This window comes from Rhinolophus hipposideros (genome assembly GCF_964194185.1).
Source record: "Rhinolophus hipposideros genome assembly, chromosome: 5".
Classification (NCBI taxonomy): Eukaryota; Metazoa; Chordata; class Mammalia; order Chiroptera; family Rhinolophidae; genus Rhinolophus; species Rhinolophus hipposideros.
In genome coordinates this window covers 92,607,934-92,634,278 of record NC_138051.1, presented here as the reverse complement: position 1 = coordinate 92,634,278, position 26,345 = coordinate 92,607,934, and the positions used below count along the sequence as shown (strand labels likewise).

The window sequence follows — 26,345 nt, the reverse complement described above, 5'->3', positions numbered from 1 at the left end:
GTTTTCCATCTGCAGGGATGGGGGGAGTCAATCTCATTTTTAAAGAGCTCACTGCGGGCCTTATGCATGTTTCATTGGCTGGGAGATTTTGGAGAGGGAGAGCTCTCCAAAATGAGCCGAAGCGTGCTCACCTGGGTCACGCAGACTGAGGAACACTGCATTAGGAAACCCTCAACTCTGCCACTTAACTAGCTGAGTGATCTGGAGCTACTCACTCTGAGCCTCAGTTTTCTCTTCTGAAAACTGGAATAATAAAACTTACTGTGTTACGTAGGGCCACTGTAAGCATCAAATAAGTTTTATCTCCTAGGAAGCATTATCTAAAAGAAGAGTTGGCAATTTTTTTTTTCTGTAAAGGGCCAGATAGTAAATATTTTAATTCTACAGGGTCTCTATCTCAACTACTCAACCCAGCCATTATAACAAAAGCAGGCATAGATACTGTGTAAATGAATGGATGTGGCTGTTTCAATAAAACTTTATTTACAAAATCAGGTGGCAGGCCACAGTTGGCCTGCAGGCCGTAGTTTGCAGACCACTGATCTAGAGGAAGGGTCTAAGCTTTCATCATAACTGTTCCTCCAAATTTGTTGAGTGGGCTTTATATCGATGCAACAATCCCATGGCAGCACAAGGCTCACAGCTGTGATTTACTTTGGCCCTTATCCTGCACCACAATTCCCACTTGAAGCCACTTCCTTTCTCCAGGAAATCTGAACCAAAGACCCCATCCCCCACTAACCAGGTTCAATGCCCTCATAATGGGCTTCCCTGGCCCATCATTGCAGAATGGAAAAACAAATATTATACATTAACTTGGAGAGGTCCCCCGCCCTGACCTCCCAACCCGGAAAGCAAACTCCTTCAATACTCCCCAGATCCCTACCCTGTTTTGTTTATCCTAGTAGCATGTCTCAGCATCTGAAGATGTATTTTGTATTTGTTTCCTTGTTTATTACTAGTGTCTCCCCACTAGAATGGAAGCTTTATGAGGAAACTATGTGGTGCTCACTGTTTATATCCAACGCCTCACCAGTGCCTGTGGTAGGTGTTGAATAAATATTTTTGCTAAGTGAATGAATGACTATCATTTATCACACTGAGCAGTTGTCGCCTGTTAAATGCTATGTTTCCACTTGAGTTGTGACCATCCTAAAAGCAGACACTGGGTTTTTCTGTCAGTATCCATATTGTCAATAAATGTTTGTTGAATGAGTGAAGCTATGTGACAAAAACAGGATGGCACGAAGCAGAAAGAATCCGGAACAGGAGGTTTTAAATTTACTTTGGCAGTGGAAGTGTGGGGACAGAGCCAGGAGAGCAGTTTCCAGGCTCTCGGCCTCACGTGGAAAGGCGCTGGCTCAGGTAGTAAATGGCCATCAACTGTAATTGGCTGGGCCATCAGCTGTGGCTAGTTGGCCGTCAGCTGTAACCAGTGAGCCATTGGCCACTTATATAACTGCCGTGGCTACGCTAGCAGAAAAATGGGGGCTAGCAAGAAGATGGCTGAGCTAGCAAGAGCGGATTGCAGAGAGGCGGATGCCGCCAGGGAGACTATAGTGGTATGATTCTCCTACTTATGGCTCCGTGGGTGTTCCTTTTTGGCCTAGCCATATCCTGCGTTCTTGTGTGGGGAGTGGGACCAGAGACCCCGCAGGCCGCCCCACATGACAGGAAGCCTTTTGTTAAGGGGTATTTTATATAGAAGCTGGCTTCTCTGGTTGATTCATTATGGGGGCATCAGAGCTGGCCTGCTGTTTGTCTCCCCTGCAAGATGGCCCCAGCTACGTGGCCTCCAGAGAGCTCCCTGGAACTGGTTTGAAAACTACTGTGTAGCTCCCACTTGCACAGGTGAAGGAACTGGAGTCTGGGGAGGAGAAATGACCAGTCGGAGGTCCCTGACGTGAGATGGGAAGCTGCCCCTCTCTCTCGCTGAGCCCCCGAAGCTGCCCCATTTGGCTGTTTGTTTTTTGTGCAGACGCTGCTTCAGTCTCAGTTCTGCTTTGAGCAATGCCACATTCCTGAGGAAATCACTCCAAGTCCCTGGGTTCCTCTTTGAAGAGCTCTGCCCGCAAGCCAGCCAGCCATGCAAGCTGTGGGCTAGGAGACCTGAAGCCGAAAGTCCCAGCCTGGCTAATGAGGCCACCCATGACGTGGGCCCACCTCCTCTGAGATCATTTCTGATCCCAGGAAGCCCTGGTAAGTCAGGTGCATGCAGTGGTTTAGCACAGGAACTTGACCCAAGTCTACCATTCACCTGCTCAGGTAGGACCCTGAGCCTAGTGCTTAACCTTGCTGAGCCTCAGTTTGCTTGGCTATAACATGGGGATAACAAGAGGGTTCACTCCCTGTGGGTAGTTGTGAGGGTTCAACAAGAGAGATGCACAGTGATTAGCATGATGCCGGCTGGGTTATTGGTGAGTGAGAAATGTTAGACATCGTTATTACACAAGACAAGAGGGTAACATGTTTTATAATCCTCAGACCATTACATCTTAAAGAGCCTGAACTCCATTTCTGTTGTGGGATATAAAAGCAAGCTTTGCTTCACTTCCACGCTTGGCCCAAATGTGTGCGCCCACCTGTCCGCTGCCCCGTCTCTCTCTCACCTGGATGTCAACATCCAGGGGCACCTAGAAAGTCTCCCTCAGCCTAGGTCCCTTAATGACTGGAGCAGAGCCCACTCCCCCCTCCCCAACCCTCCTCCATTCAACTGGACTTATATGAGTGAGAAATAAACTTCTATCAAGTTAGAGATGGCAAGGTTTATCTGTTATAGCTGCAAGTGTTTCTTTAACAAATTATCTATCTAGCTACCTATCTATATCTGTTTCAAAAACAGCAGAAAGAAATCCACCAAAATACTAATCGCTTTTTCAACATTAATCATTACCGACTTTTGTCATCAGAAATCAGTTTCGATTCTTTACAACACAGATTTTTACAAACCAACGACCTGGCCTCCCTCTGTCCTTTCCACCCCCAGTCAATGTCACAGGCCTGTTTTCCATGCTCCTGGGGTCTCCCTCAAGTTTCCTTCTCCCATCGACCCCCAGCCTCTGCCCTTGCCTGAACCAGCTGCAGATTCCTAGCTGGTCTCTTCCAGGCAGATGGATGGCAAGAGGCCTGAGTGGCTCTGGGACGATGAGAATACCCCTTTGGTCCCCACATCCAACCACCTGGCTATGGCCAGCATCAGGAGCCAGGTTTCATTTCCTGAAGTGTTGTATCAGGGTGTTTACACAGACTACTGAAGAAACAGAAAAGGAAAAAGGCAGACTATTGACCTTCACTGGTCTCTTGGATATTGCGGCTCTTTATGTTAGACGAAGGTTCTTTGTGTTCTTTTAGAAAGAATCCCACATTTGCACACACTGCATTCCTCCTTCCTCCGCCCCTCCATCCCCCATATAAGGGAGACGTGCTTAGGCTTGAATCTGTTTCTCCCCAATAGTAGGGCCAGCCCTGGCCCAGTCCTGGTCTTAGACACTGAGGAGGTGGGAATAACATGTTTGTCAAAGTAATGCGAGACATGACTCTAGAAGTTCTAATGCTGTCACCAAGTCTCATATGACATCCCCAAGAAAAACGGTCTGCTCCTGGCTACAGGGTGGACGGCCAAGTTTATCCAAAGCCACTGTGGCCATGAACTCTACACTCTGCCTGACCCAGGCCCTGAAACTTGTGACAGTGGAGGAAGCACTTGACCGCGATTCTGGAACTTTGGAATCTGTTCCTAGGCTGCTGCTTGTTATAGAGATAAAAGCCCACAAGCTTTGGAGTGAGACAGTTCTCGGTTTGAATTCTAGACCCATCTGTATCATGGGCATAAATAGCAACTACCTTTCTGGAAAAGACAGCCTGGCCAGTTACCTCAGGCCTTGTGTCTCCAAGTTTAGCCCTTTGCCCAGCAGCCAGGCCCTTTTTTATCTTTGTCACAAGTGGGCCATGGGCGTACTGCAGGTTACTATTGCCAGTACCATGCAAAAGAGATGAGGGGGGTGGGCAGGGCGAGTGGGGGTGGGAGAGAAGGCCTGTTTTCTGCTTAGAGTGGGTCAGTGGTGGAGGTAGTAGGCAGGACCCAAGCTGAAGATCTGCCCTCCATGGGGTTGCCGACAGCTCCCATGGCTTCTATGCCTGGCTGTTGATTTGCAGACCACACTTTCGCAAGCTGCTGGAAGCCTCTGGCAGGAGAGAGGTGTGAGTTGCATGCTTGGTGTAGAGGGCCTGGTTCTAAGATCATAAGATCACTGAGTATCAAAGTCAGAGGAGAATTTAAGAGTCAGTTGAGATCTGGCTGAAAATGCATAACCTCATCATGAGGAAATGTCTGACAAACACAAAATGAGGAACTTCCGTTAAAAAAAAAAAGTGGGGGGTGGGGAGGGAAATCTGTAATTCCTATATATTAATGTCATAAAAGACAAAGAAAGGTTTGGAAATGTTCCAGGTTAAAGGAGATAAAGGACACATGACAACTAAACATAATACCTGACCTTGACTGGATCAAAAAACCGGAGGAGGAAATGCTAAAAAGCATCAAGTGACAACCCTGGAATTCAGATGGTGGGTTAGTTAGATAAAAATATGGTATCAATGTAAATTTACAACTGTGGTTCTGTAGGAGAATATCCCTATTCTTAGGAAAGTGTTTAGGGGTCAAGGGCCCAGATGAATGTAACTTACCCTCATATGATTCAAAAAAAAAAAAAAATTAAGAATGCACAGAGAAAGCATACATAATAAAGCAAATGCAAAACAAGATACTAACAATTCACAAAGAATATGGCTATTCCCAGTTTAATGTACTGTTTCTATTCTTGAAGTTTTTGAAGTCTGAAATTATTTCCAAATGAAAGCTTAAAAAAACACTAAAGAGTTTAGTAGCAGCACCAGTTATTTCACACACAGTCCCATGCGGAACCCTGTGTGTAAAACCGGGGACAGGCAGGTTGTCTGGACTGAAGCCAGCATGGGGCCCAACGTGCCTTGTGTCCCTTTGGGGGCCCCTGGGGTGCCTCCTGGAACCCAGCTTGGAAACCACTGAGTGGGTTCAGCCTTTACATTCCTGGGAACGTGGTGGGGAGGCAGTCTTTCCTGCATGCTAATATTCACTGGACTCTCACACATACTTGGTTGCCTCCAATTCTCAAAATAGCACTGAGAGGTGTTCCCAGCCGCGTTTTATAAGTGAGAAGACCAAGGCACTGGCAGGTAAGTACCTCCTTGGGGCTTATGCCTTCTAGGTGTTTTCTATATGCTCTCCCACTCCTTGCACTGAAGCTGGGGTTCAAACCCAGACCTGTGAATGAACCCCAAAGTCCCTGCTCTTCTTGGCAGAACATACTTCCTCCCAGGAGAAGAAAATGAGGCTCTGAGTGGGGCAGCCCTGGGCTGCTGTGGGCAGCGCTGAGCTTGGGAGCCGCTGGACTCGCAGTCCAGTGCTCATCCAGCAGTGGGAGGAGAACATGTCTATAGGGAGCCCTGACCCCACCCTGAATTTCTGGGCTCAGAGTCTTCCTCCTCGGGCTGGTTTCTGGATCATCAGAGAGATTCCAGCCTCCCTCCACTGAGGATAGGGAAACTGAGCGTCCCACTTTGGTCCGTTCTTTCACATGCTGTGCCAGGTATGCCCTCTTAAGCAATTACTTTTCTTTATTCTCTCAAAATCAGCCATTCTCCCCGCATTCCCTGCTTTCTGGTTTTCAGTAAGCAAATTCACCATCGGCGAAATCATCGTGTTTGAAGTTACTGCCAAGAGATTGGGTATTTAAAAGAATTCTAGGAAGACCAAGCTTTCTGAGTAAACTGGGACCTGCTGAGAATCTCAGGCCCGAAGCTGTCTCCCCGATAACATCTCAGGGCCTGTAGAGCCCTTGGCCCTGTATCACCTTGAGCCCCACATGGTTCAGGGAGAAGTGACTCCCCAAATTAGAAGGTCAGATGGGGAAGGTCTGTGAAGGGGGCTTTGCAGGGTGAGAGGACCTTACACCATCCCCCCCGGTCACATACTAACAATGCTTTCTGTTGGCCTGTGGCCGAACTGGCCTGTTCATCTGTAAGGGAGATGGAGAAAAGCCCTCTTCTAAAACAGCCATTACTGGTTGAGCCTGTGAGGTGCTGTGGATTGAGGTCGACATTTCACATCTGTTATTTCCAAAATTCACAAGTGACTGACTGTGGCTTCTTCACCATTAGGGGTTTTAGTTTCCTCTCTTTGTGAAATCACTTCCTTAGGTGAGGAAACTGGGCCTTAAGGGGTTAAGTAAATCATTCCTGGTCATGCAGGTAGTAAGACCAGTCAACAGCCAGTTGACTGTTTTGAACTCAAGCCAGTGTGGCTACTCTCCATTATCCTTCTACTCTCCATTACTCTCCATTGTCATGTACAGTTACACAGGTTGCTTACTGCAAAAGACCATCCCACTGAAGGGGTGATTGGGGATACAATCCAGCCAGCATTCTGTTCACTAAAGTGGGCATCATGGTGCAGTGATGCCTGTTCTCGTTTGCTTGGAGGAGCGCTGTGATAAAAGGATCACAAACAGTCCCAATGAGTCCCTTTCCTACATTTGTACCCCTTGCAATGAGACTCTGCAGCTCTTCCTATCAGGAGGGGAAGTCTCGTTCATCACCCCTTGATTCTGGGCTGGTCTTGTGAGTAAACAAGTCAGGGCAGTATGTCAGAGCGGTGTCATGCCTTCCAAGCCCAGGCCCTCCGACGCCTCGCGGCCTTTGCTTGTTCTCTTGGACCATCAACTACTGCATGGGCACAAACCCGGGCTAACCTGCCAGAGAATGAGAAATGCATGGCCCCGTCACCCCCATTCCAGACCAGTCAACAGCCAGTCAACCACCCAACATCTGAGCAAGGCCACGCTAGACCAGCCAGCCTCTGAACACTCTCCTCTGACCACAGACCCACGAATTAGCCCCGCCACGCTCAGGCCTGCCTGAGCAGATCAGCACAACTGCCCAACCGACTTGTGAGCCATAATTAATGCTAACTGATTGAGGTGGCTGTTACGGGGTGAATTGAGTCCCTCCACAATTCTTATGTTGACATCCTAACCCTCAGTACCTTGGAATGTGACCTTATTTGGAACAGGATTGCTACAGATGTAATTGGTTGTGATGAGGTGACACTGGCGTAGGGCGGGCCCTAAACCAATATGACTGATGCCTTTATGAAAAGGGGAGGTTTGGACACAGACGTGCACACAGGGGAAATGCCATGTGAAGATGGGAGTTGTGCTGCCACAAGCCAAGGAACTACCAGAAGCTGGGAGAGGCCTGGAGCACATCCTTCCCTAGAGCCTGCAGAAGGAGCATGAACCTGCTGACATCTTGACGTCAAACTTCCAGCCTCCAGAACTGTGAGAAAATACATTTCTGTTGTTGCAGTCACCCAGTTGGCGGTACTTTGTTACGGTGGCCCTAAGAAACTAATACTGCGTCTTTTCGTAATTCACACAAAGGCTTGGTACGGGCTGGCTTCCTTGCCGGCCTTCAGCCAACCATGGCCTTCTTCCTAGTGCCCAGGTAACCCCTGAGAGGTGGCCAGCAATTCCATCCCCATCACGCCCAGTCCTGCACCAGCAGGCCTCATCTGTAAAGACTTCCCTAGTGCCTTCCAGAGGCTCTGGAGGCCTTGTTGGGGAGGCGTCCCAGACCTACGTCACATCGCAGCCTGGAGAGAGCCCTGAGCCCAGGCCCCTCTGGCTGCCCACCTACCTGGGTTGCCGAGAGCCATGGAGTCATAGATGAGCTTACAGGTCTTGAGCAGGATGGAGATCTTCTTCTCGGGCGAGTAGGCCTTGTGCATGCTGGTAAACTTCTGCAGGATCTTCTCCATGATGGGCACCTCTGGCACACTGGTAGTTATGCCCAGGTCGGTGGTGGTGGTGGCCAGAATCACCAGCTGGTTGTCCTTGAGCTGCTGCAGCGAGCCGTCCTTACTGTGGATCTCATGCAGGCACGCGTTGATGGCTTCTTTCAGGGGCTTCAGGACACACTTGTACAAGGCGGACTCTATAATCGCTTCTGTAGGAGGGTGAGAATGGGAGGGTGAGGACACCAGTGGCAGGATCCTGCCACCAGGCCTTGTTGCCTGACATTATGGCTATTACCATCTTCTGATCCCGGGAAAAACATATTCATAGCCCCAGCAGTTACACTTGAGAAGCCACACTGAGAAGACACTGGCTCAGGAACCCTTGGGCTGACACATTACATCCTATTGTTTTTCACAGGGCCTGATACAGATGAAACTCTGACAGAGCTGCCTACTAGTTGACAACTTCAGGGGGCACTGTTCACGTGGGAGTTGTGCAGTGTATAACCTGTGCAGCTGTATGTGGAGGGCCTGGATGCCCAGTAAATGGTGGAATTATCTTGATGTCTCCCTTTCAATCTCAAATCTACTTGCTCTAGACTCAAGAATACAGAACCTGACTTCTCACAATTTCCAAGGCTACCACCTTGACCTGGGCTACCCTGCATCATCTCTTGCCTGAGTTATGTTAGAAGTCTCTTGCTCTGGCCCTTTCTAGAAACCAGCGTAATCCTGTTAGGGTACATTTGACCATGGCATTCCTGTGCTCAAACCCTGTCAATGGCTCCCAACTCACAGACAATGGGAGCCAAAGTCTTCCCTGTGCCCTTCAAGGCTCTTCAGGGATCTGTCCTTGTGACCTCTAACTCACGAGCTTTCTCACGCCCCTTATGCTCATGCTGCTCCCGCCATCCTGGTCTCCTAGCTGCTCCACCACCTGCCTCGCATGCTCCTGCCTCAGGGCCTTTGCACCTGCTATGCCCTTGCCTGGAAAAGTCACTTCACAGCTATCCACATGGCTTATTCCTTCACTGTCCAAATATCTTGTCCAAGAGGCGCCCTGATCATCTAGTGGAATGGGAGGCAGTCAGCTTTGACTTCCCAGCAACTCGGCAACGCACATGCCATTATCCTCACTCTACAGATGCACCAACCCCGGCTCTGGTGATATGGGTCACACAGCTAGTTAGGATTTGAACCCATATCTACTTGACACCAGGGTGACATTCAGCTGCCTTGGGTGACAGTAGGGAAATATTCTTGGGAAGTCTTTTTGGCTCTACCTTGTCCTCAGGGGAGGGTCTCAGCTGTTGTTTCCTCAAAAGCAAAAGGAGAGGGTGGTGGCCCGGCCCTCAGGGTTCCTTCATCTCTGAGAAACTTCGCATGTCCGGCACGCACTGACTCTGGCCCTCAGCAGCCACACGTGTTAGTACTTCTTTTGCCTCAAATTGCTCCTTGTGACTCGTCTCCCCCATGAAAGCAGGCGCATCCTGAGGATGGCGCCCCGCCCAACCACTTATACGGGTTGAGGTTCTTCCGTCATCTAACTGGGCACATGGCAGAACTTGGAAGCACGAGGCAAAACGGCCAGGCTGTTAGTGGGGTGAGTTTGGGGAAAGGGTGGCTTATGCAGGATGCACCCTCCGCCCCGCCCCGCTCCCTGGGCCTGACCCCGCCCCCGCCGGCCCCCAGCACTGACCCAGCCCCTCCGCGGAGTGCAGGGCGGGCTCCACCAGCGCCTTGAGCTCGGTGCTCTGCAGCAGGTAGCTCTTTAGCTGGGTCATCATGGTGCGGATCTCCTGCAGCATCTCGGTGCTCGAGGCCTGGCGCGCCATCATGTCCAGGCTGTACACTTTGTAGTCCTGCACCAGGTTGCCGAAGTACGAGGCCTGGTCCTGGGCCAGCTCCACCACCCTCTTGTACAGCTTGCGGTCGTTGGACAGGAAGGCCTGGAAGACGCTGCTGAAGCTCACGAGGCTCAGGCGGTGCCGCGCCTTGCCCAGGATCATGGAGGACTTCTTCACGCTGGGGCTGCTGAAGTGCTCCAGCTCTTCCTCCGTGCTGCTGGTGGAGTAGGAGTCCTGGTCTGTGCCGGACGCGGGGGCGCCCACACTGTCCGACAGGGAGGCCAGGGAGCCCTTGAACTCGGGAGCGCTGTGGGCGGCGTCGCCGGCCTGGGCATGTGGGCTCTGAGTCCCGGCCCGGGAGCGGGGGCTTCGGCCTTCCGTGGGCGGGCCGGGCGTGGATTTCTCGGGGGCTACCTCCTCCGCCGAGAGCTCCGCGCTCTCCAAGGGGCTCGGGAGGATCGAGGCCAGTTGTCGCGAGATCCGTTTCTTCCTGGGAGGCGGGACTGGGGGGTGCAGGTTCTTCTTTGGTAACTCTGGCAGGCTGCCAAGGTCACTGGCTTTGGCCACTGCTTCCTGGCCTTGCTCTGTGGTCCTCTGAGGTCTGTCCCCAGGACTGTCTGAGTTCCCCTGGGGAGGCAGGCTGAGCGGGGATACCCTGGACGGCCCCAGATGGTCCCTCTCTGCCATCATGCCCCTGCCCACCTCCCCTGCACTGTGCTCCTCCAGGGACGCCTTCTCCGAGACTCGCCGTCTGGGAGGAGCAGCAGGGAGGCCCTTCTTCCCCGGTGCTGGAGGGGCGGGGGCCTGCTGCAAGGGGCTGGGTGTTGCCCTCGGCTTCATCTCTTCCTCCCTGAGGGGACCCAGACCTGCTGGGGGGCATGGGAGCCTCTCGCAGGTTGTCATGGGTGGCTGGCTGGGATGGTCTGGAGGGCCTGGGGCATGGGGTGCCAGGTGAGGGGCAGGTGCCGGGGCTGCAGGAGGAAGGCCCTCTGGAGGCCTGGAAGGAGCCACTGGGGGAGAACTGGGCAGAGGACAGGCCAGAGCTGGAGCAGGGGGCGGAGGAGGCCGGGCAGGGCTGGGGGGAGGCAGAGTGGGCTTTGGCGGAGGGGGCGCTGGGCGTCGAGGGGCCCACTTGGAGGTGGGTGAGGTAGCGTCAGAGGTGGGAGGCAGCGAGTGGGAAGGGCAGCTACCAGGGGTTGGCAGGTCAGCAGGCAGGCTGCTGCCACAGTCCTCGATGAAGACGGGATTCACAAACCACAGGCGGTCATTTCCTATGGAGAGTTCAATTTCACAGGAGCAGTTTTCCTCCTGGGAAGCGGACCTGAGGCTGGACGCTGGGGGTGCTCCCGGGGCTGCATCTCTTGGGGGCTCTGCTGGGCTGCCCCCTGCTCGCTGGGGATTCAGCGAGAAGTCCCAGAAGCCTGTAGAAAGAAGAGAGGAAGAGGTGGTCAGTCCTGGAGCTGGGCCCCCTGCTCCGCCAGGGATGGTGTTGTGGGCAGGGAGGGCACAGGGCCAGGGACAGCCGTCACCGCGTTTACTTCACGTCTCCCAGAGTTGTTTTCCCCTCTTGGACTGTTTTAAACTTTACCACCACTTCCTGCCTCAAGAGGGGAAGCCCCAAGAGGTCCTCCCCCACAGTGCTGGGGTGGAGCCAGGGAGCGGTGGTGACAGGCTCGGTTCAGCTCTGTACCTTGGCATGGGAGGGCCCACCATGGAGGGCACCAGGGACACAGGGTGTAGGCCCTGTGGGGAGAGAGCGGACAGAAAGCCCAGAGTTCCTGCTGATGACCGGCTGGGTGGCCACTTGACCTACCAGCTCTAGAATGGTGGTCCCAACTGGTACTTTCGGCCTATTTTGGCCACTACAGTTCTATGCAGGAAGAACAAACGTATGGATTGTGGCTAGTGAGCTCATACCTGACCATCTAAGTGGGGAATGCCTGCCCACAGCAAAATGATTCTGACTCTGGTCAAACTCAAACTTAAAATAGGAAGCTGCCCCATGCCCCCAGTGGGAGGGGGACGGGGTCAGATGGCAGGGCTCCTGCACTGCTGAGCTAAGGTTCCAGCACATGCCTTTCTCCTGACCTAGCCTTCATGGACTCAGCCCATGGCTGCAGCCACCAAAGCCTGTCTATCCCTACGCAGGCATTGTTGGTCAGTGCCAGGCTTGTTCCGGGTGAGGGGCACGGAACATCCATGCTGAAAGGATATGAGGGGGTCCCTTAGTTCAGGAGTTCTTGAGTTCTGGGTCCCAAGCCCTATGGAGAATCGGATGGAAGCTCAGGACTCTAAAAAGGGCACAGGGCACAACATTTTGAGAACAATTTCTGTCGGCTGCAGCCACTGAGCTCACTCAGGCAGCTCCTGGGACAGGGAACCAGGCTTTGTTCCCTGTTCATTTTAGAGATCCATAGTACAGACTGCCTTGTTAGTGGTGGGGCCAGGCCTCTACACTCTCTCCCGAGCTCCGTACTTGTGGGAGCGAGTCATCAGTAAGAAAACTCCCCCAAATCCCACACAGGACGATAGCGGGAGCCAGCACACACTGAGTTCAGGGGTGGGGGCCTCCTGCTGTACACGGGTGCTCTCACTGATCGCCGACCACAGGTTTGTGGTGTAAGTCCTGACATTGTCCCTGTAACGCAGATGAAGATAAAGAGACCCAGAAAGAGTGAAGCACTTGCCCAAGGTCACCGGGTGCGTTGGGATTTGAAGCGGGTCAGACTAGCTCTAATGCCTGTGTGCTCAGCCGCTGTGCTATGTGGCTTTCCTTCCTTGGAACTTGCGACACTTCCCATCTCGGTTACTCTGCCAGCAAGAGTGACTGCAGGGTGGCGTGCACCCCAGAACTGGTGATGTGGTAAGAACACAACAGGCTCTTGACACTGACAGACAGGAGACACCTCAAGATGGCCGAGGGCAGCGTGTGCACGTGTGCCCTAAGAGAAGGGTACGTTCAGGGATGTGTACGTTTGCCCCCTTGCTGGCCAGGGGAAGATAACTCAGTCAAGGTGAGCAGGGTGTAATCCCAGGGGTTGCTGGGAAACTGAAAGTGAGCCGTGGGCATCCCTTCTGAGGTGGGGCCGTTACGGGGAGGACGTTCGGGCTCACGGTTCAGCCCGGTTCTGGGCAGACATCCTGTGTCTTGGCAGCCTGGCTGTCCCAGCCAGCTGTCTCCACAGTAACAAGGATGACAAACTTTCATGTGACTCTTTCCAATTTGCAAAGTTCTGTGCACATCACAGCCATGAGCTGCTGAGATCTGAGGGGCTGTACCTTAGGTTCCTGGGGGCCTGTTGGGGAATCGCAGTAGCAGTACAGGGCTTTATGCTCACACACAAAAAAAGGAAGTAGGTTACTTTCTCTGCTGCTTGCAGAATGCCGAGGCCAGAGGAAAAGCAGAACACTGTCATGCAATCCTAGGGGTTGGCAAAGCTGTGGGCGTCTGTGCCCAATGGCACCATGCCAGGCCTTCACTTAGCGGCCGGTGTTCCCCTAAGAGCCCCTGCCTTCACTGCCTCTGTGCTGCCTTCAGGATGAGGAAAGTTTTGCTGGCTCTGCGGGATACCTCTTGCCAGATGTCCATTCCTTCAATCCGCAGAGGGACTGAGCTGGGCCAGGTGCTGGGGCACAGGTGATGAAGGTTTCACTCTTGGAGAGCCCGGGCTAGTGGCAGGACAGAGAGGGGAGGAGTAAATGCAGCAAAATATTCCGGATGCCATAGAAACAGCTCAAAAGTCCAATGAGTTCAGTGAATAAGTATTTTGGCATCCCAAAGATGGGCTGTTGGACAGTCACTCAATTCGAGTTTTCAGTGAATTTGTAATAACTAGGAAAATTCTCACTATGGAAAGGAAAAAGCAAATGACATGCAAACTTGAATGGACTATAAAACATACGCCTTTTCTAAACATATTTTTAAAGTATTAAACATATATGCATGGCAAACATGTCTGAGGACGTCTGCAAATTTAACCCTTAGTGACCACAGCTTTCTCTAGACTCCTTTCGCATTTAGGCTCAGCTGCATATAGTTTAGTGCTGAATTGCTCCGTGTTAGTTTTGTAGCCCCAGGACTATTCTTGTATAGCCTGCTCTTTTCAAATGTTGGCTTTTCCAAGGCCAAACTTGGACTTTTCTCAGCTCACGCGTGAACGTTCTGGTGTAAGTCAATAGCTCCGTTTCAGTGACATCATCCGTGTCTGAACAGCAGGCCTTGTGCAAACTGTTCAGATATTTATTACATTCTGCTCATTTTGTAAAAAGTGACTAGAATGCCAGAAAAAGGACACTGCTGACACCAGTGATAGGAAACACATATGCCTCATAAACTTATTGCAGTGGCAAGATCATGAGGTGGGGCTGGCCGCTGGAGTCAGAGCCTGGCTGGTGGAGGGGTGGGGAAGCAGGAACGGGAGTCAACGGGGACGCTGGGTGCGGCGGCCAGGAGCCGGCCGGTATCTGTGGGGAGCTGCTACGGCTGACCTGCTCCGTTTCTGGGAGATGCCCCAGTGTCCCCTCATTAAGTCCTCTTTAATCTATGCTAGCTTCAGTGGGTTTCAGTTCTCTGCCCCCAGAGTGCCTCGTCTAGAACAGTACGTGCAGGCTGGGCACAGTGCTGTGTGCCCCTGGCAAATGCTGCTTGCTGTATATTTATGGTCACTACTGCAGGGTTAGGGAGGCGAGGTCCCGGCCTGCACAGCGCAGAGCACACTTCAGTTGGATCATGTTCACTCTGCTTTTCCCTCTCCATCCATTCTGGGGATGCACTGAACCAGGGAAAAACTATTCCGATGAACCTCGCTTTACGTCCTTCAGCCCTTGGACATCAGGTCTAATCAGAACCTTCTTGTTCCTAAACTGACGAGTCCCCAGGGGGCGTCACTTAAATCCCCTTCTCAAGGCAGTAAGTGCTGACAGACGAATCGGAACTGCCACTGGCTTCCCAGATGGCAACCTCCCTTCCCGCCTTCATCCTCCCTGAGGTCAAGCTCTCCCAGGATAGAAAGGCTTGTCTGTTCCAGAAAGGAATGTCCCAGGGGTGCCTGCCTGAACCCCACAGTGGGGCATCGGCTGCTGCAAACTGACCCGCCTCCCGAGCCCGAGCCCATCCATCACACTTTTCTTACCAACTGGGCCTCAGACTGGCCACTGATGACTCATTGCAAAGACAACTGAGAAGGTCGTGGGGTGCGGAGGCAGAAAGCCCTCAGTGCACATCCCAGCTTTGTTCCTCTCCCACCTGGGGCACCTTGACAAGTTTTTCAGCTGTTCTAAGACTTGATCGTTTTTATCTTTAAAAGGAGGACGCAAGGATTACACAAGACAGCGCTAAGTGCGTTGTAATGAAAGTGTCATCCACACCATTTGAGACCTCAGGGGGGATGTCATTTGAACTGTGTGAGTTACAAAACTGTCACCGTTCTAATTCAAACTTCTGGGAGGGTAAGGGCCCAACAACTAAAATATCTGGGGGCGAAGTTCAGCGTTTATTTCCAATATCAACTGAAAACTGGTCCTAAAGTTTATAAACTGGGCAAATCAGACCTAGGAGAGTCCAGGTAAAGAGGTAAGGGGCAGCAAGAGAGAGTGGAGGGGGCTGCAGGTAAATCCCCGGTTCAGATCCCAGCTGTGCCACTGGACATGTTACTTAACCTCTCGTGCCTCAGTTTCCTCTGCCATAAAGTAGGGATTACAATAACAGAACCTACTTTATAGGGCTGTTTGAAGGTTTGATGAGTCAGTGCAGGTAAAAAGGTGAACTCAGGGCAGGGCCTGGCAACTCCTATTTCCTCATCTTTGACTATAAGCTTCCTTGTGGCATCTCTTGCATGGCTGTTCGGAGGCCCCTCTGGGTGGTGGATTGAGGTCTGGCCTGAGTACCAGGGGGTGTCTTCTCTGATCCCAGGCTCCTCTCCGATCTGGTCCTGCCCTTTCAGTCATCGCTTCTTCCATTCGGCCAGCACTGGTGCACAGGGCACTGCCCTGTCCGAGGCATTGTGCTGAGCCGTGTGTGGCGCAGGGTCCCGTGGGTGGTTCCATCTTGATAAAGCCTTATGGGTGAACTGCATTGCTCATTGACATGGCCTGCCTTCTGCCTAGGAGTTGGATCCCTCAGAGGTGGCTGGCCTGGCTTCCCAAGGGCCAGCATGGCGAGGCTCGAGTCAGAGGTCAGCGCTGGCCGATTTCACCCTCGCAGAGCACTTCTTGCTATTATGTGGAAGGGCTGGGATCAGACACACTCTTGTTTTTTCTTCTTCTTACTTTTCCTCTCCCCTCTGCATCCCTCAAAAGGTCAGAGGGGTAGGGGGCAGGGAGGGGTGTGCTTAGGGTCAGTTGGTTGGGCAGGGGGCAGACCAGAGGGGCAGGGGCACACTTTAGTTCATGAGCATGTTCATTCTGCTGTCCCTTCTGATGAGGGGAGGCTGGGGCTGTGGCGGCTGCTGGCTCCCACCTCTCTGGCCACCACTGAGGACCATGATGTTTGGTTCTGCCTCAGCCGGAGCCACAGCCTGACAACACATAGGTCAGCTGTGCTGGCCCTGACCAGCCCCCGCTCCCTCAGACCCAACAAGATTGTGCCTCAGACCAAGGCAGCTTTTCAAAGGTGCCATTTTGAAGCTCCCTGCTGTCGGAGCTCAGCAGCCTGGGGCAGGGGTGCGGGTGTCCTGTGAGAGCTGGGACTCAGGGTCCAGCTTGGTCTCAGCCTGAGGAGCCATCCCTCTGCACAGGTGGTCAGCAGGGGTGGTTCTAGGGCCCCGTCTCCTCAAGGCCTGCCACCTCCCCTGCTCCCCGGGGAAGACTTACCCAGGCCCAGGTTGGAGATGGTCTTGAGGTCTGTGAAGCTGCTGGCCTCAACGATGGCCTGGGGCAGCCTCAGCGTGAAGGGCAGTAAGTCTCTGTGGAGACAGGAGGGGTTGGCGGTCACGTCTGGGGAGGGATCCACGTGTCCTATCGTTAGCCCCAAACTCACTGCCCACAAAGGAAGAATCCCAGCAACCCCACTGGCTGCTGGGGTCTCTGCGCAGACTGGAAAATTCTCTGGGGTGGAGGGGCAGAGCCCTGCGGCTAAGGGAGCGCCCAGGTCCCATGTCCGCACTAGGGACTCAGAGATGCGGGACAGGGGTGGGTCATGGCTTTTCCCCAGTTGTCCTGGCCTGGGAAGCCCAGGGAGCTTCCACCAAAGGCACTAGTCTTGGTAAAGTGAGTGACACACTGAGAGGTGCATCGAGCTTATAGTCAGGCCTCCCCCAGTGAGCGCACAGTCAGGCCTCCCCCAGTGAGCGCACAGTCAGGCCTCCCCCATTGAGCATAACAGTCAGGCCTCGCCCAGTGAGCGCAGTCAGACATTGCCCAGTGAGCGCACAGTCAGGCCTCCCCCAGTGAGCACACAGTCAGGCCTCCCCCAGTGAGCGCACAGTCAGGCCTCCCCCAGTGAGCGCACAGTCAGGCCTCCCTCAGTGAGCGCACAGTCAGGCCTCCCCCAGTGAGCGCACAGTCAGGCCTCCCTCAGTGAGCGCACAGTCAGGCCTCCCCCAGTGAGCATAACAGTCAGACATCGCCCAGTGAGCGCACAGTCAGACAGCGCTATCTGCTGCCTTTGGTCTGCACAGGGAACTGTTCAGGGATCTCTCCAGAGATCTTCCAGAAGGGACTCAGATACTCTCCCCCTTAATTGTGCAGATGGGGAACCTGAGGTGCAGAGCGGGAGAGGAATACATCAAGGCCATCTGGTGAGTTGAAGGTAGTTGCTGCGTCTCCGGCCTCTGAACTTCCAGTCCAGGGCGGTTTCAAGGGGCCAGGAAGGAGAATATGGCACTGCAGGAGCCCCAGGATGGGTGGTCCCAATTCTAGATGTCATCCTGGCATTCAAGGCCCGTTCCTCCGTTTACAGCCATATCCCTGCTCTATCCCCCTTCTCCCCAAACCGTGATTCCAATCACGAAATCCCGTCTATTCATGCATGCTGAGAGCCTTCCATGACGGCCCTAGGCCAGAGCCATCTGTCCCCTGGGGTCTTCATGGCCGTACAGTCTGTACTGTTTGCTTCCTTCCGCTCCCTGTTAACACCATACATGGGTTCTGGGAGCTCCTAGAAGGGGCGGGCAGCTTTTCAGGCCTCTGATGTCCCCACAGTGCTTAGCACACACAACTGAGGCTCAGAGTCGGTATTTGCTGAGTGGACCCATCTAAACGTCAGGAAGCGGACTGGGGAGAGCAGGGCGGAGACCACCTGGGATGGGGCTGGCAGTGAACTTCCCAAACTACCTCTGCTCAGCACACAGGGACATGAGGCTTGTCGGGGTGCCCCACCCCATTGTGAGAAGTGTTTTCAAGCGGGGAGAAACTGTTTATAGAAAAGCAGGATAGGGGAGGGTGGACAAAGATTCTGGGCTCTTTTTCGAGTTCCTAGGATGTGGCTTTTGGCTTCTCCACAGTCAATAGTGGGGTTCGCCCACCGATCTGTGCATTTTCCTTCTTTGTCCCGGTTGAGTGATGTTCCTGTGAGCCTGAGGCTTCGAGGGCTCCCTGTCAGCACGCCCAGGCAGGCCAGGCCCAGACCCAGACCCACACGTCCATAGCGCTCCACCTTCACTTCAGTCCTGCCCCATCACCACTACCCCACTCTAATTTTGAAGGGTGGCAGAATTGATCTCAGATGGCCTCAGTTTACCTGGTTGGCTGTCTGGCCTGCCAGCGGGATTTCCACTGGTTTTCTGGTCACTGTATATTGTGATGGCCAGCAGAGTCGTTCAGCTCCTCTGAGGCCCTCCGTTAACCACCAGGACCATCTCCGACACCCCTCACCCACCTCCTCAGTCTGCTGCTCTAGACGCTGCCGGGGTGACTGCCGATCACTCCCCAGCCTGGAACCCCCTCATCCAGGGCCTTCCCCAGCCTGCTCCCACTTCTCCCCACAGATCCTTCCCTTGAACTCAAGGGCCTCCCAGTGTCCTGTTCGGTTTCCTATAGTGTCCTGCTCATTCCCACCTCTGAGCTTTGCATAAGGGAATGTGCCCCTTGTCCCCTCTCCCTGTGCCTACTTAGATTCTACGCATCCTTCAAAGCCACACCATGGGCCCCCTCCTTCCCCATGACCCAGTGTTGTCCAAGGATTTTATCCATCGGTGCTCCCCCACGCTTCACCCAATTCAGCATTTCACCAGGGGCTGCCCCTTCCAATTCAGGAGAAGCACACACAGGATGGGAGTGTTTTGAGCATCTACTGTGTACCAGGTGCTGGGCTGGGTGTTCATATGCCTTTCCTCACATGATATTATTATTATTGTTACTGTATCACAGCAATCCTATGGGTGGGCATTAATATGTTTGTATTAATGAATTAACTACTTCTGACTCAGAATCCTCTAGGGGAGCTGCTAGAAATGCAATTTCCAGATTCATGCCTAGTGTCGAGTCCAGGGGTGGACTGGGAATCCACATTTTTAAACAGCTCTCAAGGGGATTCTGATGGACACAGCCTTAGGTGGGAATCATGGCCCCCAAAGCAAAGGCTAGTGATAAAAACAAAAATTAAGCACCTTTCCAGATATGTATGTGTTTCCTTATAAACTATTAAGTCCATTAAAATGCATTCACAAAAATAGAAACTTTTTAAATGGAATATTTAGAGTAAGAGTTCTAAAAGCCCCCTCCCACTCTGGGGTGGGGGGGGGTCAGCTTCCGTACCTCCCAGGGTGCAAAAGGCCCTCCCTGGAGGCTTCTGGTGTTTTTCAAACTTTTTGGACCATGACTGCCAGTAAGAAACACTTCTGGCGTGACACACACACACACACACACACACACACACACACACACACTAAAGAGTTTAGTACAAGCCTTACTCCAGCCACATGAGACACATGCTGATATTTTCTAGTCTAGTTTCATTTTTCATTCAAAAGGAGCCAATCATGAACCACCCAGCTGATTTTATGACCCCCTCTGGGGTGTTTTCTGACACCAACAACCCAGGCACCGGACAGCCATGGGGTGTCCCACAAGTTAATTCCGTTCTGACACTCATTGGCTGGAGTTAGCGCAGCCCTCACAGGTGAAGGACTCAGTCCCACCAGACTGCCCCCACTTCAGTGGCCCATTGCAAATCCGAGGCCACCGTACTCCTGACTGACTGGCGACAAACCAGGGGTTCCCATGACCCCCTCTTCAGGGTCGCTACAGCGGCTCTCAGAACTCAGGAAAACATTTTGCTTACGTTTCCTTGTTTGTTATAAAGGATACGACTCAGGAAGAGCCCGATGGAAGAGGTGCACAGGCAAGGTATGGGGGAGGGGTAAGACATAGAGGACGGGTGCAGGACGTCCACGCCTTCTCGCCTGGCTGCCACCTCCCAGCACCTGGGTGCGTGGGCCTGAACGTTCCAGCCTCTAGTCCCTTGGTCTTCCTGGAGATCAGCCCCATCCTAAGGCCATCTAGGTACCCTACCTGTGTCACCTTTTAGCATAAGCTCAGGTGTGATTAAAAGGGGCTCATTAGGAATAACGAAAGACACCCCATCACTCAGGAAATTCCAAGGTTGTAGGAGCTTGGACAAAGACCGAATACATTTTTGTTTTACACCACACCTCCTAATGGATTGTGACCCGCAGAATGAACACCACCACATACCACGTCTGTGATCTCATTCGTTCTTTGGCACAGGCTAGTTTTCTCCTCCCTCTTAGGGGCTTGGCACCCCCCACTCCAGGTCCTGTAACATGGGAAATGCTCCCAAGATGGAAGGCCAGGCCTAGGAGAGCAACATCTGAACCTCCTTGATGCCCATGGTCCCTCAGCTCCATCTCCTCACAGATCCTGGGTGACTTGTGTGGTTTTGAAAGTCAGCCACTACAGAGGGAAAATGTGAATTTATTTTGGTATATATTTTTTTTTTTAAGTGAGAGAGAAAGAGAGAGACAGAGAAAACCAGCCTGAACGTCAGCATCCACAGACCTGGCCAAAAGCCTAGCTCTGCCATTTCCAGCTCCTGGTCTAACAGTAGAGACCCGCTCTCTTACGGGCTTGTTTTGAGAATTAACGAGCCGGGATACAGGAAAGGCGAAGCACCACCCTGCACCAAGTGAGAGCTTCAAGTGCTTCCCCCTCCTGGGGTGAGGCCCAAGGGCACTTCTCAGGCCTCGGAGCAGCTGGGAGAGGCTCCTTCCCTCTGCCCCACTCATCAGTACCATCCAAAGGCAAGATGGTGGCTCCTGGCTCAGGCGCCTGGGGAGGCCGCTCCAGACAGTACTAAGAGCTTTCTTCAAGGGAGAAGAGGACCAACCTGCCACTACCTCCTCCTGCCAGGAAGAAGGTGGCAGCTTGGTCACAACACTTGGTGTTTTCACACCTCATAGAGAGGGCAGGCCTAAGGGGCTCCTCCTTACTCTTCATTTTGGTTAAGTGCCCCGCCTTCATAGGCTACTGACTCCTGACCCCAGGTACGCTGAGGACTGCACCTCACGAACCTTGTAAGGGGGGCAGCAGAGAGCCTGGCACGTGGGAAATGCTCCCAAAATGATCAGGGGTGTTCATCCTCCCGTCGCCTAGGACAGGAGCCCCGGCAGTTCCCTGGGTGTCTCCTGACCCCCACTCCTCTTGCTTCCCCCGTCCACTGCCTGGGGCCGGCCCCTCCACACAGGGCCTTGAGGGCTGCAGCACCACCCGGCTGGTCTCCACCGTCCCCTTGCTTCAATCCCACCTCCTCTGCAGCCCTGTCACTCTGCTGAAATGAAGCCTGACTGTGAGCAGCAGCGTGGCTCAGGGCACCTGTGGTAGGAAGTCCCTGTCGCTCCTGAGGATGGCATTCGAGGCCTTCCAAGCATCTTATCTCCCACCATGTGTCTGGTTCTCCCCATGAAGCCCTCCCTGAGCTGCCATAGCTTTCCCACTGCCAGGCCTTTGCCCGTGTGGTTTCTTCTACCTGCAATTCTCTTCGCGCCCTTCTTTGCCTGGCCCCCAGTGTCACCTCTTCCACCCAAAGGGTCTGGACTCTCCCATATATGGAAGGGCCGGACTGGAGGGGAGCCGCTCACACATCCTCTGGCCTTAGGCCTTGTACACTATGCTGGGCAGAAGCAGTGGGTTCAGGAGTCAGACCTACTTGGATTCACATCTGGCTCAAAATTTAGCTGGGCAAACTGAGACAGGTCACACCTCACTTTCCTCATCTACAACAGAAATAAGAAAACATGCGTGATTGTGTCTGAAGCATTCACTTTGTGCCAGGTGCTCTGCTAAGCCCCCTACCAGGATGGGTCTGATTCTTGGCACACCCTGGGGGAGGGGTCATTGGCTTCACGAGTGGGTCTGAGATGACAATAGCTCCCAGCAGGACCTCTGTAGGGTGAGAAAGAACTTCGTGGGCAGTGCCCCCGACAAAGCTTGACTCCACACTACACCCTGTCAATGGGAGCTGGCTGCCCCAGTGACCGCTGCTGGCCCACCCAGACCGCTCTGACGCCTTCACCAGCTCCGCGTACCCATCGCCCAGCCTCTGCAGGGTTTGCTCTTGAGGGCTGGTACTGGTGACTCTCCGAGGTTTGTGCTGGCATGCTGGAGCCTCACTGCCTGCCCCGCCACAAATGCCCGGGTGTGCCTGGGGGACTGGCTGGCTGGCGTGGGGGTACAAAAGCCCAGCTCTATGGCCTTAGGATAGCCGCCTCTGAGGTCCCCTTTGTGATCCAGAGCTCCCGGCAGGGTGCTGCTAAGGCTGGGATGGCCCTGCAGTCACATCCTTGGGCGGCTTCTCTCCCATCCTCCTTCTGCTGCACTCCCCCCACCCGCAACTCCCTTGCTTTATCTCCTTGGGGGCAAGTCCTTTAGGGTCACCTGCACCTGAACCTTCCTGTCCAAGTCTGCTCCTAGCAGACCCCCAGCAAGCTATTAATACCATCCTTTCCCTAGAAGCTGTTCTCAAACCCTGGTTTGCAATCAGGCTTGCTATAAACGCAGGAGATATACATATCGTGCGCATGTTATAAATGCACCGCCCCGTGACCCACCCCAGGCCCACTGAGTCAGAATCTCCGGTGTGACCTCATGGTTCATATTTTTAACCAGCTCCCCAGGTGGCTGTGGCGCCCAGCCAGGTCTGGGAACGCTCTCTAGAAACCTCACCAGTCGTCCATCCAGCCTGAAGCATTAGGGTTTGCCTTAGGGTTGGGGTGAGCGCCCTGAAGCAGAATCTGTGCTTTCCAGTACTGGGGGTGGAGGGGGCAGAGGCTGCTGGTGGCACACAGCATGTGAGAGATGGGGCCTCCTCCGGTAATGAAGTCTTCATCATGCTGCCTGACCTTCTCACAGCTGGTCCATGCTATCGTGGGGAAGTGCTCGGGCAACAGGCACCCAGCCCCGGGCCACAGGGGCCCCGGTGCCCATTGGGAAGCAGGCTCAGTGAAGGAGGGGGTGCGGTGGGCTGGGCCTGCAGTGCAGCATGGTGTTGAGGACGCAGGTCTCAGAGCTAGGACTGACATTCATGACCTGGGTGTTTAGCATTGATCAAAATGGCCCCCTGTGCAAGGCCCTGCAGGATAAGCACGCAGGCACTTGCGATGTACTCTGTCCCCGAGTGTTCGGTTCTGAAGGAGTCTACTGGGCTGGGTTTTAGAATTCTAGACCCACAGAGCTCTCATACTTTGGTGTTCCATCTTGGCTACCATTCCTTGACAAATGAGGCAACTGGGTCCAGGAAAGGTGAGTGACTGGTCCAAGGTCAACCAGCTCGGTAATAGGTCTCCAACCCCCAGCCTGGAGGTCTTCCTCCCGTAGCATCTCACTCCTCAGAAGTGGCCTTGGAGCTGATACTGCCAACCCCCGAATACAGGAATGCCAGGCTCTGTCCCCTGTGACCTCCTACGGGTTCCCTGAGCATTCGAGGATGGGTGAACAGGCACCTGCTTTTCTGGAATGTGGAGAAATGGCAGCCACAGGAGGAAAGGTTGGGGGACGACAGTGCTGAGCCTGGTGACCCTGGCCCCAGATCTCCTTGCACACATAAAGTTGTTACCCCAGCACACCCTCCAACAGCCCAACCCGTGGAAATAGAACCAGAGCACCTACTGGGTGTCGGGCAGGATGCTGTCTCTTTATTTTATTTCCTCCTCCAGCATCTCTCTAGTGGGTATTATCACCCCATTTTACAGAAGAGGGAGTTGAGATTCAGAGAGATTAAGTAACTTGCTCAGTTCTGGGCTCTATAATTATATCATTCATCCATTCATTCATTCAAAGCACCCAGAATGTGCCAAACATATTAGACACCTTCTAATAAGGTAAGAACTTCTCAGAACAGGAAAGGCTTATCTCCTGGAGAGTTTGACATAATTTACAAAGGGCCATGGGCCTCCGATGCTTTGCCCTGTGGGCCTAGAGGGACATGCTAGGTCATCAGAATTAGGATGTGCACAGTGGGGAGGCTGTAGAAAAGATCACGGACCTTGGAGCTTTATCTACTTTGAATATCCACGCTGCCATTTACCAGCTGTACGACTATCAAGTTACTTCTCTGTCTTAGTTTCCTCATCTATAAAATATGAATAGCAAGATCACTTACCTTGTGAAATTGTTTGCAAGATTTAAAAAGATAATGCTTATAAGAACAATTAGTGCTGGGTACCTGGACAGCCCTCAGTAGGCAGTAGCTATGAGCAACAGTTGCTATGAGTACCACCTTTTCTGCCCACTGGGGCCCAGGATGGTCCTGGTAGGTGGGAGCAGTGTTCTGGGTTGAGTGTGGTTTTCACTAGAGGCAGGAAGGATGGTCTCTTTGAAGCAGGGAGGAGTGGGCCCCAAGCAGGGCTGCACACCCTGCAGCCCTGGACCCCAAGACATCCTGCCCAGCCTGTAGCCAGCCCTTGTCAACACCCTGTGGCTTCTGGCACCAAAATGTCGTTTTAAATTTCTGCTGACCTGCAACCAACTCTGAACAAATAGAGCAGTTCTGAGCGCGGTTACCAGCCACCCACTCCACCCAGCAGCTGCTCAGCCATTACAAGTTCTCTCTCATGGAGGGTATCAGCTCTTGCTGTTGCCCCTACAGGAAGTTCCTTCTATAACCCCTGCAACAGGGCGCATTGGGTCTGCACAGGACTCCAAGCTGTCCTGGGAGCCGGAACACAGGTAGCTGGGGCGATGGGCAGTGAGTTGGAGGCAGGTGGTAGTAAGGGAGGGGTCCGTACTGGGAGGTCCAAAAAAGCAGCAGAACCAACACCTTCCTTCATGGTCACGAGGGCAAAGCCAGGGACTGTCCCCTTTCTCTGCATCCTGTGGGCTGCACCCTTTCCCCTGGGGGCTTCCCTGTGACTCCCTGCCCCCACCCAAGGTTGCATGGATGTCTGTCACAACCAGATGCCCTCCTGTGGGGCCGGGTGTACTCACCTACTGACACAGTAGAATGCGATCAGTTTGAAGATGTCCTCAAACACGAGAACAGAGCCTTCCAGGTACAATACTGAGGAGAGATGACAAAGGCCTTGGATGAGTGTCCGTCAGAAGGAAGGAGTGGGGCCGTGCCTACCGCGCTCACGACTGCAGTGCCTAGCCTGCCACAGCTGCCTGCACGTCAGCTGCCAACTAGACCCAGGGAAGTGAGAAATGACCTTCTGTGGTGTTAATCCACTGAGATTTTGGGGGGAACATCTACTACAGCAGGTGGTGTTGTCTTCACTAATACACACTTACCATTTTGGGCGAAACAACACATAAGCCTCTAGGTTGTAAAAGCAGAATAAAACATTCAATTGATCAGGGTCATCTCAACTGGACAATTCTTAGGACTGTAAGGGGGCAGCAGGAGGAAAGTTGCCCACTTCTGCCTTGGCCTCTGGGAGGTTCACTGGTCCAGAGGCGCTGAATTGGGGCCACTGGTCGTTCACACAAGAGGGTCTATTAGAACCTCACTTGATTTGGCTGCATGGGTTTCCCAAGGGCAAGGTGACCCCAAAGTCTGCCAGCTCTGACCAAGAAGGGGGACCAAAGCATTTGCTCATCCCAGGGTGGCGATGGCTCCTTGAGGATACCAGGGTGTGGCAGTCAGCGGCCGAAACTGGGGGTGCACCGACCAGAGAATGTGGTATCACACCACGCCCTGCTTCCGACCCTTAGGGCAAGGAGCCCAGAAAGGCTGAGCTAACTGCTTGCTCACCCGTGGTCTCAGCCACCATCCACTGCCACGACTCCAGATTCTCACCCCAGGGCTCCATAGGCCCAACAGGAATGCTCCTTGAGCTGAGGACCCCACAGTGAACTTTCTCAGGCATCAGAGGGGCTAAGAAACAAGTGTGTTATCCCACTTCAGTTCCAATTTCCTGAGGGTCTTCCAGCATCCATGTGGTGGAGGGGGAAGGCAGGACCCAGTCCCAGGCCAGGTTCTGGCCCTGCGATCAGCAGTGTGGCTCTGGGTACAACCCTTTCCCGCCCCGCGCCTCTGTTCCTCCATCTGCAAAAGGAAGGAGACCTTCCAACTCTAAAGACTCATGCATCCAACTGACATCAGCCTGCCCTCCGGTTTTCAAAGCCTAGGACAGCATTCCTCTTTATTGGTGTTTTGTGAGATGGTTATAGGGGATAAGGAACCAACAGGTTTTGTTCTAATAGATTTATTTTTATATTCGCCTTCTTTCTGTAGACTAGACACTGTTCTAAACAATTAACATGATTTTTTT

At 53.2% G+C, this 26,345-nt stretch overlaps 1 protein-coding gene across 1 annotated transcript in view; it reads right to left on the bottom strand.

Moving 5' to 3' along the window:
* RIN3 (Ras and Rab interactor 3) overlaps window positions 1–26,345 on the bottom strand; it is a 115,701-nt gene that overhangs the window by 16,301 nt on the left and 73,055 nt on the right. Inside the window, exons 4-7 of the mRNA XM_081047998.1 lie at window positions 25,060–25,132; window positions 16,492–16,583; window positions 9,534–11,102; window positions 7,735–8,043 (exon numbers count right to left, since the gene is read on the bottom strand). Of these exons, the coding sequence (XP_080904124.1) occupies window positions 7,735–8,043; window positions 9,534–11,102; window positions 16,492–16,583; window positions 25,060–25,132 (2,043 nt within the window). The remainder of the gene's footprint in view (window positions 1–7,734; window positions 8,044–9,533; window positions 11,103–16,491; window positions 16,584–25,059; window positions 25,133–26,345) is intronic.